Source organism: Octopus bimaculoides, chromosome 11, assembly GCF_046866305.1.
Source record: "Octopus bimaculoides isolate indiv1 chromosome 11, ASM4686630v1, whole genome shotgun sequence".
NCBI classification, from domain to species: Eukaryota; Metazoa; Mollusca; class Cephalopoda; order Octopoda; family Octopodidae; genus Octopus; species Octopus bimaculoides.
The window spans coordinates 9,970,259-9,987,758 of NC_142938.1; the positions used below are offsets into that span (position 1 = coordinate 9,970,259).

Consider the following 17,500-nt stretch of genomic DNA (forward strand, 5'->3'; position numbering starts at 1 on the left):
AGCTTGCTTACCAACCACATGGTTCTGGGTTCAGTCCCACTGCGTGGCACCTTGGGCAAGTGTCTTCTGCTATAGCCTCGGGCCGACCAAAACCTTGTGAGTGGATTTGGTAGACGGAAACTGAAAGAAGCCCGTCGTATATATGTATATATATGTATGTATGTGTGTGTGTTTGTGTGTCTGTGTTTGTCCCCCTAGCATTGCTTCACAACCGATGCTGGTGTGCTTATGTCCCCGTCACTTAACGGTACGGCAAAAGAGACCGATAGAATAAGTACTAGGCTTACAAAGAATAAGTCCCGGGGGTCGATTTGCTCGACTAAAGGCGGTGCTCCAGCATGGCCGCAGTCAAATGACTGAAACAAGTAAAAGAGTAATACATCGTTTGTACACAGGTGGAATTAGACAAATGTAAATCAATGCCTCATTCAACTGAAATATCTTGGTAAGACTATCATAGGGACAAGAATGGTTAGATGGTAAGAAACTCGCTTCCTAACCACATATGGCTCTGGGTTCAGTTTCACTGTGTGGCATCTTGGACAAGTGTCTTCTATTATAGCTTCAGGTTGGGCAAAGCCTTTTGAGTGGATTTGGTAGATGGAAACTGAAAGAAGCCCTTTGTATATATATATATATATACATACATGTGTGTGTGTGTGTGTGTGTTTGTAAAAGGACGATTATGGGCATTTACTGTAATATTTGGTGAGTTGATTCTTAAGCATACATTAATAAAGACATATATATTCTTTTCTACTCTAGGCACAAGGCCTGAAATTTTTGGGGAGGTGGCTAGTCGATTAGATTGACCCAGTACGCAACTGGTACTTAATTTATCGACACTGAAAGGATGAAAGGCAAAGTCGACCTTGGCGAAATTTGAACTCAGAAAGTCAAATATACATTGCAAGTGTTACTGCCATAATAAATTGCTCCCAGTACATGCTATAGAGTGGTTGGTGTTAGGAGGGGCATCCAGCCACTGGAACCATGCCGAAAATTAAATGAACAAGTAAGGCATGGTCATCTGAGTCATCTAAGAGGGCAGTAAGTCTAAATAAGAACTGACACAAACCACATTAACTTGTCCAACCATACCAACATGGAAAGAAAATGTATAAAAATGATGATGATGATGATGATGATGATGATGATGGTTCCAAGCATATTTTTGTGTAGAAACCATTATTTTCACGCTGATAGTATCCTTGAATAATTTCTCAGAAATGATTTATTCCATAGAATGTTACTTTTCATACTTATTCTTGTACATTCACTCAGTCAAGTAATCCAATGACAGCACCCCCCCCCCTCCCCCACCAAATATTTATGGCCTTGTACCAATGTTAGATATTAGATGGTGTTTCTAAGTAATTTCTCTCAGTAATTTATCCTGTAAAATATGCTAAATATCTATATCTCACCATGTACGGTATTGTACAACTGCTGAGTAATTCTCCCGTCTCTACTTTGGCTAGTACAACAGTGAAATGCATGTTTAGCTGAAGTGGTCTAATGAGACTGAAATATCATCATCAAGATAATCATCATCATCATTTAACGTCCACTTTCCATGCTGGCATGGGTTGGATGGTTTGACTGGAACAGGTGAACTGAAAAGCCGTACCAGGTTCCAGTCTGATTTGGTATGGTTTTTATGGCTGGATGCCTTTCCCAATGCCAACCACTCTGAGAGTGTAACTGGTGCTTTTCACATGCCACTGGCACGGGGTACCATTTATGATACCGGTACCAGTAATGGCCATGACTACAATTTCACAGGTGCCATCTACGTGACACTGGCAATGGTCATAACTACAGTTTCACTTGACTTGACCAGTCTTCTCATGCACAGCATGTCACCAAGGTCTCGGTCACTTGCCATTGTTTCCATGAGGCTCAACATTTGAAGATCATACTTCATCATCTTTTCCCTCACCACCATGGGGCCCAACATTCAAAGATCATTTCGAAATATGTCCAGAATAAAGAAATTACTGAAGAAGTGGAGATGTAGTGTCTTGTTAATGCTCTTTGGATAAGATGTACATGGCTATTTGACTCTGTCAGAGTTGTTTGATAACTCAAGAGCCAAAAGGAATTTAGGCACAATGCCAAAAGGAAAATTATTACAGAATCTGATTTGTGCAAATATAAACATGTCTGTATTCATTACTTCTAAAAATGCCAAAACAGCAAAACACTGACTTCTCCGTTTCGATGTTTGTGATGACAATGTAACCCCTGAAGAATATGAAATAAATTATAAATCAACACCATTTAATGTAAATGACATGAGATGTTATTACAATCAACAACAAACATTCGTAGTGCTGAGTTCAGGTGTTCCTGTGGGACCTGTACTACTACTATGACAGAAGTAGCTAGAATCTGGACCTTTTACTCTCTGATTTATCTTCATTAGATCAGAAAGCACTTCAAAAACAAACGAAGGATCATAACGAGTTGAAAGTGGAGTAAAAAAGCAGTTTAATGGAACGAGGTGTAGAGAGAGGGGGGGGGGGAAGAGAGAGAGAGAGCGAAAAAAGTGTTTGATTCTAAGAACAATTGCTCTTCCCACCATCATACGATAGTTTATCCACAGCACTTACCTTCACAACAATAGGAAAACAGCAAGAAAAAGAAAGGAAATTATAAACAGCAACAACAAAAAAAAAAAAAAAAGAAAAAGATATACAAAGCAAAAGATGAAAAATGTTAGAATTATAGATTTCCAATAAAACAGTATTCAAACTGTTTTGCTACGAAGCATGGCTTGAAAGTTGCTTCTCTTAATGGAGAAATAACTACCAATGATAATAAAACATAGCTGGTCTCCTGTAATTACAAAGCTGTAGATTTAAAGACTAGAATCTCTGTTGATGGGAGTTACAGTATAATAATATGGTGCTTTATATGAAGAACTATGAAGTCTCCATGGAAACGGTATTTATGCTGCTCGCAGTTCTAACAACGCATGCTGCTACGTGGGATGGTTTTGCAGACGGTGGCACTCACCGTTTGTTCTTCTCCAACCTTCTTAATATGCAAGCGTTATTATCCACACGCAAACTAGACATGCACTGTTTTGACTACATGAACAGAGGCTTAGAAAAATATTCTTAGAAAATATCCTTCGAAAACATCTAAGGAAAGATTTTCTGGAACATTGTAGCTGTAGGTAAAAACAAACAAACAGACAAACAAGCAAAAAGAAAACAAAAAAAATGGAAAGGAAGCCCTGAGATGCTCATGGTTAGAACACTCTTGATTACGGATCTGTTTTTTAATCAGGTTTGACTTGGGGGCCTAAAAAATATCCTTCAACAGGGAACATGACAAACTAGTCATCTTCAATAGAACCAATGCACAGTGACTGCATATCATCATCACTGTCATCATCATCATCACCACCACCACTAACACAATCGCCATCACCACCACCATCATCATCATTATCATTTGGTATCTATCTTTCATGCTGGCATGGATTGGATGGTTCATCAAGGTCTGAATTCTAATTTGGAGTTAATGCCATCCAACCAAATCCTCACTTGCATATTTTGGCTTTTTTTTTTTTTTACAGCCAGACACCCTTCCTTTCACCAACCATTTTACAAAGTGTACTGGGTGCATTTTATCATGGCACCAGCACTAAAGAGCTTGTCATGTCTTTAACAAGACTAAAGGATTCTCTCAAACCAATGTCACCTGAACTCATTCACCAGACACTTCACAGAGCCTACAGTGTTCCTTTTACTGCACCAATGGAGTGTATTGGGTGCATTTTACTGTGAGTATAGTAGGAAACATCCTAACACTACACCCTCAATACACAAAGAACACACAGCTAAAGCTCTTATGGTCAGCTCACATTATTCTTTAACCCATTCAATACCAACCCGACTGAAACTGCCCCTGGCTCTGTAGTACAAATGTCTTGATTTCATATGTATGTGTATGTGTGTGCTTGTGCATGTATGAATGTATGTACTTGTATGAGTGTGTGTGCATGTGTGCATATTCTTGTATATATATATATGTGTGTGCATGCATGAGTATGTATATGTGTGTGCACGTATGCTTGTGTATGTGTGCGAGTGCGTGTATGTTTGTGCCAGTGTGTGTATGCTTGTGTATGTCTATATGTGCTTGTGTGTGAGTGTCTGTATATATACTCTTTACTCTTTTACTTGTTTCAGTCATTTGACTGCGGCCATGCTGGAGCACCGCCTTTAGTCAAGCAAATCGGCCCCAGGACTTATTCTTTGGTCTCTTTTGCCGAACTGCTAAGTTACAGGGACCTAAACACACCACCATCAGTTGTCAAGCGATGTTGGGGGGACAAACATATACACACACACATATATATATATATATATATACATATATACGACAGGCTTCTTTCAGTTTCCATCTACCAAATCCACTCACAAGGCTTTGGTCGGCCTGAGGCGATAGTAGAAGACACTTGCCCAAGGTGCCACGCAGTGGGAATGAACCCGGAACCGTGTGGTTGGTAAGCTAGCTACTTACTACACAACCACTCCTTGTGCGTGTGTTGGGGTCTACAGAGTGGGGGTGGGGGATGCCGAGTGTTTCTATGTGTGTCGGTGAAGGATGAGAGTTAACAGGATGCGTTTACAATGTGGCGGCAGGGCAGGAGGAGCAGTGGATGACATTGGCAGGGAGGGGGGTTACCACATTATAAATTTGAAACACACACACACACACAAAACAAAATATTAAAAACCAAACATGAAACCAAACCTAAAAATAATTCCACAAGGAATTGGTAAAAATCTTATGTATAGACAGAGTTGTTGTCAAGTGGCACCAACAATAAAGAATATGATATGGGCATAAGCACGGCTGTCTTGGCTAAAACGGATATTAAAATCAGATATTCAAAAGTAAATTAGAAAAGAAAAGAAAAGATAACAAAAATGTTACCCAAAATTTCATATTGACAAGATTTTGTCTCAAATTGGAGATGCTTTTAATATAACGCATATGCAAATTGGCAAAATCGTCCCAGAAAGATATATTTCTGCAGAGAAATACAAGACAGTTGCTGCATTTCTCAAGATGTTACAGACAGCAAGGAAAAGGAATGGTAAAAGAGAGATAGAGACAGAGAGGTGGAGGGAAAGAGAAAGAGTAGGAGGGAGGTGAGGAGAAAGAAGGAAGAGATGGGGAGAGAGAGAGGGAGAAGTGAAGGGAAAGAGAAAGAGTGGGAGGGAAGAAGGGAGAGCGAGAGAGAGAGAGAGAAATGAGGAGAGGTGGAGGTAAAGAGAGAAAGGATGGGAGGGAAGAAGGAAGGGAGAGAATGAAAGAGAGAGAGAGGTAGGTGGGAGGGAAGCAGAAGGAAGAGAAACAGAGAGAGAGAGAGAGAGAGAGAGAGAGAATGGTTATTGAAAGATGGAATATGAAGAAGCAATAAGTTCCTGTTTGTAGAATTACTTGCATTAATCATAACAGAAATTAAATATCTCTAAGATTCTGCAAACACCATTATTATTACTACTACTGCTACTACCATAGTTGTTCTTTTTGTTATTGTTGATGTTAGCATTATTATTATTGTTGTTGTTATGATTATTATTATTGTTCTTGTTTGTACTGCGTTATTATTATTATTATTATTATTCTTGTTAGTATTGCTGTTATTACTTTTATCATTATTATTATTATTCTGCGGAGGTCAACTTTGCCTTTCATCCTTTCGGGGGTCGATTAAATAAGTACCAGTTACGCACGGGGGGTGGGGGGTTATCGATGTAATCGACTTAATCCCTTCCCCCAAATTTGAGGCCTTGTGCTTCCAGTTCAAATTCTGTCGAGGCCCACCTTGCCTTTCATCCTTTCGGGGTCGATAAATCAAGTACCAGTTACGCACAGGGCTCGATGTAATTGACTTAAATCCCTTCCCCCAAATTTGAGGCCTTGTGCTTCCAGTTCAAATTCCGCCGAGGTCGAATCTGCCTTTCATCCTTTCGGGGGTCGATTAAATAAGTACCAGTTACGCACGGGGGGGGGGGGGGTCGATGTAATTGACTTAAATCCCTTCCCTCAAATTTGAGGCCTTGTGCTTCCAATTCAAATTCCGCCGAGGTCGACTTTGCCTTTCATCCTTTCGGGGTCGATCTAACTGACTGCTCCCCCAACTCCCCCAAAATTTCAAGCCTTGTGCCTAGAGTAGAAAAGATTATTATTATTATTGAGTGAGATTATCATTATTATTATTATTATTATTATTATCAGCATTATCATTATTATTATTATTATTTAAATCATTTTATTCCATGATAATCTCCACACTTTATGTCCATCATCATCATCGTCGTCAGCAGCATAAAAAATATAAAAGGTGGATGGATTTGTAAATAAAGATTATGTCTGCGGCTGTTTCAGATTTCTTTCAATTTCTACTTAACACACACTTGGTAAATATTAAATGAGACAATAATATATAAACAAATGTAGAAATGTCCAATATGAAATAGTAACTTGTGAGAGAGAGGGAGAGTGCGAGAAAGAGAGAGAGAGGGGAGAGTGTGAGAAAGAGAGAGAAAGAAAGGGAAAGTGTTAGAAAGAGAGAAAGGGAGTGTGTGAGAAAGAGAGAGAAAGAGAGAGACAGAAAAGAGAGAGAAGAGGGTATGAGAAAGGGTGTGAGAGTGATAGAGAATGAGATGAAAAAATGAGAAGGAATAGAGAGAGGGGGAAGAGAGAGAAGAAGGGTGTGAGAAGGAGAAAGAGAGAGAGAAAGAGAAGGTGAGACAAACAGAGCCAGAAAGAGAGAGAGAAAGAGAAGGTGAGACAAACAGAGCCAGAAAGAGAGAGAGAGAAAGAGAAGGTGAGACAAACAGAGCCAGAAAGAGAGTGTGAGAGGATACAAAAGTGAGAAATAAAGAGCATAAAGGAAGAGGGAGAGAGAGAGAGAGGGAGAAAGTGAGAGAGAGAGAATAAGAAAGAGCCATAGGAGGTTGCTACAGAGAGAGAAAGAGATAGTCAGAGGTTGAGAGAGAGAGAGAGAGAGAATAAAAGAATAAGTGAAAAGAGAGAAGGAAAGAGTAAGAAAGAAAGAAAGAGAGAGAGAGAAAGTGTGTCGATCAAAAGAAAAATAAGATAAAGAATAAAAAGAACGGTGAATCCTGAGTCAATAAATGTTGAGATTGTGCAAGGAAATAAAAATGACTTGAATTGAAGACTTGGAAAAGTTAAGTTTCCGCCAGTCTCGCTGCTGTTGTTTGTGTTCTGTTTTTGTTGTTGTTGTTGTTGTAGATGTTGGTGCTTCCTCTCCGTCGCCACTCCAACACCTACCCACCTACCCTTCCTTTCAAGAATACCAGGCTGTCGTCTTGTGTGTAATCTATCCGTCACAACAATTGATCAGCCTTTCTCTGTCTCTTATCTCTCTCTCTCTCTCTCTCTTGCTGTCTCTTATCTCTCTCTATCTCACTCTCTCTATCTTAGTCTTTCTCTTTCATATACACTCAATCAACAACAACACACACACACACACACACACACATGAATTTAGTTATGAATAAACTCAACTTCATTTATGAAGTACATTTTTTTTTATCTTGTGTACATCCGTACAAGCATTTGTGTGTGTGTGTGTGTGTGTATGTATGTATGTATGCAAATATATAAATATATATATATATATATGTTAATATATAAATATATATATATCATCATCATCAACGGATGTTAAATGAGGAATATATATATATTATATATATATATGTATGAAAGGATGTATACATATAATATATATTGTATTATATATATATATATATATATATATATATATATATATATATATATTTTATTCGGTCTCTGTTTATTTCCTCGAGTTCCTTTCTGTTGAAGAATGTAGGCTCAAAACGTAAAAGACTTTCTCACCTTCCCGAATGTTAAACTAAAACACCTGTTTGTTGTTTATACAGCTGTCTTCATCTTTTGTTTTTCTGTAAATTTCAACTATATATATATATATACACACACACACACACACACACACACACACACACACATATATACACACACACACACACACATACGAAGACCTGTTGGGGCAAGCGAAAGTGAAATCGTGATGGCACCTGTGCCCAGCGTCGTCTTTCTGGCACTTGTGCCCGTAGCATGTGTAAGGACTTTCGAGCGAGATCGTTGCCAGTGCCCCTTGACTGGCTCTTGTGCGGGTGGCACGTAAAATACACCATTTTGAGCGTGGCCGTTGCCAGTACCGCCTGACTGGCCTTCGTGCCTGTGGCACGTAAAAGCACCCACTACACTCTCGGAGTGGTTGGCGTTAGGAAGGGCATCCAGCTGTAGAAACTCTGCCAAATCAGATTGGAACCTGGTGTAGCCATCTGGTTCACCAGTCCTCAGTCAAATCGTCCAACCCATGCTAGCATGGAAAGCGGACGTTAAACGACAATGATGATGATGATGACATATATACATACATATATATATATATATATGGCCACAGCTCTAAGCTGAAACTATAAATAAAAAAAAATTAAAAAAATATAGCTGTCCATTCATGCACTGACTATTAACAGAACTGTGCTTTTGATAGTGGCTCAATGTGTTAGAGGAAACAAGCTTCTTACCACACAGCTACACTTGTCCTCACTTAAATTCGACATGCAAATTGTTATGTTTTTAAAAAAATAAACACTCATGGTGTTCTTTATTTGTTGAACCCCCCCCCCCCCCATTTGTGGCATTCAATAGCATTTCTTTCTCAGTCAACTTCACTTATTTTAAATGGATTAAACAAATCTTCTCTCACACATCATTTCACCACATGTTGCATTCCTTTGCCATTTCTTCCACAAACTTCAATCCCTTCAGATCTACTTTTACCACTTCTGCCCCATGATTTTCTAGTTCTTCATCCACAGGTTCCTTCCATTTAGATATCTAGGCACTTCTTTATTTATTTGCCATTAACCAAATATATTACATGTTCATACAATTGCAGATATTTTTTTCCCCTTCTACACTGGAGTTGATCCCTCTTGTATCCAGTCATCTATTTTTACTCAAATTTATTTGTACTTCGCCATTCATGTACACAAACATTGTACATTATACATTCATTGAAGCACACTCACTTTATTTCTCTCTAAGCCTTTACACATCTTCTACATTCAATTCTCATGTTTCTCAATCATTCACCATCACACTTTGTATGTAAGCATCCTGCAATTCACTCTTCACTTAAAGAGAGAAGCCTTTTGTTGCCAGCAGAGATAATGGCTCCCTGAACTTTTTCTAACTTGTCCTTACACCTGCAACTCAGTTTTTCAAAGAATCCACCTCCGTTGTTAATCGAGTGGCTGTGTGGTAAGTAGCTTGCTTACCAACCACATGGTTCTGGGTTCAGTCCCACTGTGTGGCACCTCGGGCAAGTGTCTTCAACTATAGCCTTGGGCCGACCAAAGCCTTGTGAGTGGATTTGGTAGACGGAAACTGAAAAGAAGCTCGTCGTATATACGTATGTATATGTATGTGTGTGTGTATGTTTGTGTGTCTGTGTTTGTCCCCCCAACATTGCTTGACAACCGATGCTGGTGTGTTTACGTCCCTGTAACTTAGCGGTTCGGCAAAAGCGACCGATAGAATAAGTACTAGGCTTCCAAAGAATAAGTCCTGGGGTCGATTTACTCGACTAAAGCCGGTGCTCCAGCATGGCCGCAACAACAACAACAACAACAATCCTTTCTATTATCGGTACAAAGCTTGAAATTTTGGGGCAGGCAATGAGTTGATTGCATTGGTTCCAGTGCATCACTGGTATTTATTTTATCGACTCCAGAAGGAGGAAAGGCAAAGTTGACCTTGGCAGAATTTGAACTCAGAACATAAAGACCGATGAAATGTCACTAAACATTTCGCCTGGCTGCCAGTTCACCATCTTAATAATAATGATAATAATAATAATAATAATAATGATAATAATAATAATAATAATAATAATAATAATAATGACAAAGAAAACAAACTATGTTGGATCATAGACAATAGCATGCCTAGCTGACAACAAGGTATGTGATAAGGAAGAAAGAAAAGTCGAGAGATATGACAGGTTAGCTTGGGAAGTTAAGCAGTTGTGGTCGAGGAAAAAAGGTAGCAGTAGTACCAAGAATTGTCGGAGCCCTGGGAAGAGTGAGCAAAAATCTCGAGAAGTACGTTGAACAAATAGGGGCTGCAATAAGGGTGGAGCACTTGCAGAAAACAGCACTGCTTGGAACCATTGGAATACTCCGGAAGGTGCTCGAAAAATAAGAGGTGTTACTTTAGTTCACTGAAAGTGAACAGCTGACACTGTAGTACATCTCTAGCATTAGAAGCTGTGCAAAGGCAATAATAATGACAATAATGGTTTAAAATTTTGGCACAAGGCCAGCAATTTCGGGGGAGGAGGAGGTAAGTTGATTACATTGACCGCCACCGCTCAACTGGTTCTTATTTTATTGGCTGTGAAAGGATGAAAGGCAAAGTTGATCTTGGCAGAATTTGAATTCAGAACATAAAAAAAGACAAAATGCCAGCTCACTGCCTTAACCCTCTCATCACCGTATTTCTGTTGAGATTCTCTGTGTTTCTTTCAATTAATTTTAAACATAACAAAAAAAAAAATATAGTAAAATAACTTAGTTGTCATTAAGCTAGTGTTAGGAATATAAATTGTGACTATGGTTTGGTGGAAGATTTTAATTCAGAACTTTTGAAAACAAGACATTTGTAGCTTCAAGATTTCAAAGTATGTCATTGTTTATTTTAAGAATGACATCGTAGGCTAGGTATGAAAGGCTGGATCTAACTGATTTGAACATAAGACAGGTAGAATAATTAGGTCGGGTATGATTGGTTTAACCCTTTCGTTACCGTATTTATTTTGAGATGCTCTGTGTTTCTTTCAATTATTTTAAATATAACAAAAAAATGTAGTAAAATAACTTAGTTATCATTAAGCCGGTGTTAAGAACATAAATTGTGACTAAGGTTTGGTGGAAGATTTTAATTCAGAACTTTTGAAAACAAGACATTTGTACTACATGGCCAGAAGTGGTTTCAGGTGGGTTGGTATCAAAAGGGTTAATGTGGCACCATCACTAGTGCTTTCTACATGGCACCAGCATGAGTGCTTTTAACCCCTTTGTTCCCATATTTCTGTTGAGATACTCTGTGTTTCTTTCAATTAATTCTAAATATAACAAAGAATTTAGTAAAATAACTTAGTTATCATTAAGCTAGTGTTAGATTTTAATTCAGAACTTTTGAAAACAAGACATTTGTACTACAGAGATAGAGGCAGTTTCAGCTGGGTTGGTATCTAAAAGGTTAATAAAAATAGAAATAATAACAACAACAGTTAACTTAGTATGACAGTCTGACGTTACCTTGATGAATTCCACATAATCCTCATATGTGCCCTTCTGTGGGGCATAGTAAATACCACTGGAGGAGAACCTGTATTTGGCTTCCTTTATAATTGCTGGGGTGTAAAAGTCTGCTAGAATGGTCAACAAGCAACGCCTGTCCCAGGAATCAGTGACACGTCCTCCATAGTTACATTCTCCAGTCATGTACGTGATGGCTTCAAATGGAACCTCGGCGTATTCCTTGATGAACATCTGAAAAATAACAGATCAATGTTTGAGGGAAGAAAAATCCTGCATGTGATCTCTGTTCAAGTTAATATCTCACATATAATCACAGGTGTGGTTGTGTGGTTAATAAGCTTGCTTCCCAGTCATGTGGTCTTGGGGTTCAGTTCCACGGTGTGGCACAATGGATAAGTGGTTTCTACTATAGCCCTAGGCCAACAAAAGCCTTGTGAGCGGAGGAAGAGACACAAGGGACAGAGAGTAGCTGAAGAGGTCACAGAACATGTGATAAAAGATTTTAAGACAAAGGACACAAAAATAATGTAAACTTCCATTTAATTAAAATATCCTTGGCCACAGTAAGGAAGTCTCCCCAAACTTAATGTTGCCAACCATCCTTCTGGGCCCACAAACCCACTGAGAGAGTCCTACTGGCCCTGATGTTACCGTTTTATCCTTCAGGTGTCAAAACTTTAATTACCAGGCATCATTAGGGTGAGAGTTGTTATTGTTTAACCTTAGGCAGCCCTGATACAATAGACATACCAGAGATGCTCCAGCCATGACAATCCCGTCTTTTATTCAGATATACTGCATCTAGGATTATATTAGTCAGTGTATCCTTTCAGTGTGTCCTTACCTCGAAGTCAGCCTAGATCCAGCAGACCATTGACCAAAGACACTCCAGCTGTGACTATCCTACTTCTTTTTTAATATCAGGAACTACTACAATGTCTAATGACTCCTTTATTTAAGAAACTATGATGTAAGTTGAGGGAGATTTAGTCACTATTTCTAGCAAGCTGGGCAACTGTATAGAAGCTTCCACAATTTCATTCTTTTACTTCAAATGTTCCTCTTTGCTTATAATTCTGTGATTTTTAACAATTAAGTCAACCTCAAGTAAGAGCTAAACCATTTGTTTTTATAATGTGAACCCAATGCATCGCAACTTTTAAGGATTAAATAACAGGATGCGATAGGATTTGGAATTGAAAATGATACCTACAGTGTGAAACAATTTAAGGGCCTCAGTTTGGCTCCAGTTTTATGGTCTGAAGTGAATGAGAGATAAGCATTTTCCATGATATGATACAATCTCTCGCACAGTTAACATTCTCAGATGATCTAGTGTTTTGTAGGAGAACAGAATTAAGTAGAATACAATGTTTGTTTTGGTTTCTTTTTCCGCTGGCACTGTGATGAGAGATAAGTCTCCTCTAGGATAAGACACAATCTATCACAGTTAACATTACTGGATAATCTTGTAGTTATTCCTATACAGCTATTCCTGAAAAGGAATGGATAAGACAGCAATGCCTGCACATCCATGATGGAACAATTGGCCACAGAACCAAAGACATCCACTGTGAGTATTAAAGAAAAAAAAAAAAAAAAAAAAAATAGAATCTATTCACATAATCTATACACAGGTAGCTGGGTATCTTCATTGGCAAATTTTCAGACATTTGAAAATAGATATAACAGAAGGATGGTACCAAACCAGCATAATTCTGAAGATATCCTGAAAAAAGTCTTATTCCAAAGCAGAAAAAAAAAAGAAAAGAAAGAAAAGAAGGAAAAAAACCCTAAAAAAGAAATGAATAACAATCTTCATGAATTAGCATAACCACTTGGTTTCTAGTGTGCACGCATGCACACGCAGCTGCAAACGCACATGCAAACCCGTATATACAAACACGCACATAATTACATCATTAGTTATGAGGAGGGAACATAGCCAATATCAAAAAAATTGATTAAATGTCTAAATGTCTGAGATGAGTAGCTGTTATGAAGATTATAATTTTACAGACTATTAACCTCATCTATATATGTATATATATATATTAACACACACATATAAATATATATAAATACACACACACACATATATATATATATATATATATATATATATATATATACACACATACAGATGAGGTTAATAATCTTTTATATATATATATATATATATATATATATATATATATATATATAGGTGTGGATGTGTGGTAGGAGGTTTGTTTCCCAACCACCTGGTTCCAGTTCAGTCCTGCTGTGTGGCACTTTAGGCAAATTTCTTCTACTATAACATCAGGCTAACCAGAGCCTTGTGAGTGGATTTGGTTGATGGAAACTAAAAGAAGCCCATCTTATGTGTGTGTGTGTGTGTGTGTGTGTGTGTGTGTGTGTGTGTGTGTGTGTGTGTGTGTGTGTGTGTGTGTGTGTGTGTGCGATTGTCTGCCACCACTGCTTGACAACTGGTGTTGGTGCATTTGCATCTCTGCAACTTAGCAGTTCAGCAAAAGAAACTGAGAAATAAGTACTGGATGGGAGAGTCAATTCATGTGACTAAAATACCTGAAGGCAGTGCTCAAGCATGGCCACTGTCGAAAGACCAAAAAGATAAAAAAATGATAAAAAATATATATATGTATTGGTTGCGTGGTTAAGAAGTTGTCTTCCAAACCATGTGGTTTCAGGTTCATCTCCACTGTATGGCACTTTGTGTAAGTGACTTCTACAATGGCCTTGGGCTGACCAAAGCCTTATAAATGAAATAAGTATAAGAAATAGCTGAGTGAGTAGTGCCTGAGTGATAGATGAGATGAGTGAGTGTTTGGAAGATGAGTAGTGGTAGTGGGATACATCAGGGACAAATTAGGTGTGGTACATAAAAACATGACCCAATATATTTTTAGGGCCTCATTCTTGCTTAGATGGATGGATCTTCTTGAGCACAGCAAATTGCCAATCACCTCAGTTTTTTGTCGACTTCATCATACATCAATCATCCCAGGTCTCCCTCATCCACAGGTTCCATTCAAATTTAGTAATCAACACTTCTTTATGCAGCAGTCCTCATCCATATCCACCACATGACCATTCTGCAGCAATTTTCTCTCTCGCACGCTACATCTGATGTTTGTTATGCCCAATTTTTTTTCCTCAAAACATTTGTACTTTGTTGTACACACACATACTGACACTGCCTGCACATCCAGTGAGGCATGCGAACTCCATTTATTTATGGCTTCACATATTCTCTGCATTCAGGGCCATTTCACTACCATGTAGCATTGCAGTTCATATCCAAGCATTGTACAATCTACCTTTCACTCAGACAGAGAGGTTCTTATTTTAGTGAAAATACTTTCAGAGCAATCTCTTCCACTGCTAATCAAGTCACCTTGGGAACAGAAATTATCAACTATTTCTAAGAATCCTCCTTGAGATTTCAGAAAACCTTATGGTTTTGGTTGTGGACCATAACAACCTACCACATGACATTATGAACATTTTGTATGAAGGTGAAAACAATTAAAAATCAACATAATTTATTCATATCTCTAGTGTTTGTACTATACAGAGATATATAAGTTGCTATGCCTATTGTATTTTTCTACCTTAGTTTGCATACAAAGCACTTGAAATGTCTGCATGATAAGAAAGGTTTATATACACATAATTCATTTAATGTTAACATATTTAATTCAGGGGTGATTTCAAAGAAAATAATGTTGTGAAACAGATAAAAAGATATGCAGACAGTTTTTGAGTACCCAGTACATAGAAACATGATGAGGCTGCCTAGAATAAAGAGATCAAAGGGCAAAGTTCAATGGTCAATATGTTATATCAACAACAAGTTCAACAAAATACATTCTGTTTCACCTGAAGGCATATCAACCACTGGTTCAAATAAAATATTGATAGGTAGATTTTATTTTGCCTGGACGTGACACAAATGAACAAAATATACATATATATACATACATATATATATGTGTGTGTGTATATATATATATATATATATATATATATATTGTATATATAATGATGATGATGATATATATATTATACACACACATATATATTGTATATATAATGATGATGATATATATATATATTATATATACATACATGTATATACATATACACATATATGTATATATGTAATATATCACCATATATGTAGTGAGACAAACAGAAAGATAGATAGATAAATGGGAGAGTTAGTGGTAACGTATTTACTGCAAGTAATAATCTGATCAGAAATAGTTATGTAGTAAAGAAAAACCAACATTAGTCAATGGCTAATATTAGTTTGATTTTCCAGCAAGTATGGGAGACAACTCAGGACATGTTTAAACCGTATTAAGACCTTGTCAGCAAAGTATAGAGACACCGCCAGATATGTCAAAGTAAATGTACAAGACTGTAAACTGGTTGGTGTAGATAAATAAAACTGCTCAGAGAATAAATATTATCTCGGAGATAACAATCGCATGGATAAAAAAAAAAAAGGATGAATAAGAACAAAAATAAGTTAGTGTTAATATATTTATTGCAGGGAACATTAAAAGGCTAACTAGAAATAATTTATACAGATGCATCCTGACACATTCTTCCAAATAAGCCATTTTATATGCGTCCTTTAATACATGGTAATGCTTCTCCTCATGAGGAGGTGAATCAGAATGTCTCACACGGCTATATTGATGGATATATTCATGATATTGCTTTCTCTATGAATATTTTGACCTATGTAATTTATTGCTATATTTTGTGTTTTCACATCTTTGCTTGTCTTTTATGTGGTTTTATTTCTTTATGATTAATAATTGTGAGGTGAAGAATGTCATCTCAAGCAAGAAATTAACCATAAACTACCGTTCCTTGTTCCGCAAGCATTATCTTCATTTTATTCATGTTAACATCGAGAACAGACAATGGATAATGACAGCATGCAAATAGCTATAATGAGATTTCTTGTGGATGTCGTTTAACCACAGGCCATCTCTGACTGAGCAGGCAAATTATAAAAACTGTTCCAACTGTGACCCTCCCAGCTTTTCTAAGTGCATCTAAGATCATTTTACTGATTTGGCATTCGTTTTACTCAAAGTATACCCCAACTGATTTGTATTTTGTCCATGTATGTTTCCAGCATCTTGGATATTGGGAACCAATAAAAGAAACCGGTAGACTAGCAGAATCATCAGAGCATCATACAAAATACCTTGTGGTATTTAGGTATAACTCTTCTCATTCATCATCATCATCATCATCGTTTTACGTCCGCTTTCCATGGGTTGGACGATTTGACTGAGGACTGGCAAGCCAGATGGCTGCACCAGGTTCCAATCTGATCATTCTGATTTCAAAACCCGCTGTGATCAACTATGTCTTACATCCTTCCAAGTTCAATAAAATAAAATACCAATCAAATACTAGTGTTGATTTAATCAGCTAACACCTTCCCCTCGAAGTTGTTGATCTCAAAATTATTATTATTTCCATTTCACTTCACAGACCTCTTGATTTCACCTGCCCTGGTTAATTCTGTAAGTGCGGACAACAACCTGTTATCAAGATTCTTATAGGATCTCTTTCCACGATTCATAACATCCAACTACCATTCTCAAAATCCTCGCTGTCCCAAATAAAGCAGTTTTCTGAGTATGTTCTATCCTCAGTCGAGTTTATTTCAGATATTCTCATTTTAAATATCATCTCTGGCTAATTGTTGAGAAGATGTTAGTGTTGCCTTGGCGGAGGTTTGTGCTCCATGAGTGCTCTTGTTATTATTATTATCATTATTGAGTAAGAGAGCCATCAAAGGGACACTGGGGTACAAACATACGAAGCCCAATATACCCATCATGACTACCCGTCTGATAAGTGCATGACAGGGTGATCTTATATCAAAATAAACAGCGCATGATCTTGCAGGTGGGGCCCAGTTAGAATTTTCTTTAGGCCGAGTAGCCCGTCCCACTCAAAAGGTCCCTGAATAAGTGTTGTTTAAGGGTGATGAACGAAACATCCATGTTTCCAAATGTGAATTATTCAAC

At 37.7% G+C, this 17,500-nt stretch overlaps 1 protein-coding gene across 2 annotated transcripts in view; it reads right to left on the reverse strand.

The window, feature by feature from the left end:
• The window catches only part of LOC106870489 (dynein axonemal heavy chain 7), a 255,489-nt gene that overhangs the window by 32,459 nt on the left and 205,530 nt on the right, over positions 1 to 17,500 (reverse strand). For both annotated transcript variants that reach the window (XM_089359464.1, XM_089359463.1), the window contains one exon: positions 11,433 to 11,666. In XM_089359464.1, the coding sequence (XP_089215590.1) occupies positions 11,433 to 11,666 (234 nt within the window). The remainder of the gene's footprint in view (positions 1 to 11,432; positions 11,667 to 17,500) is intronic.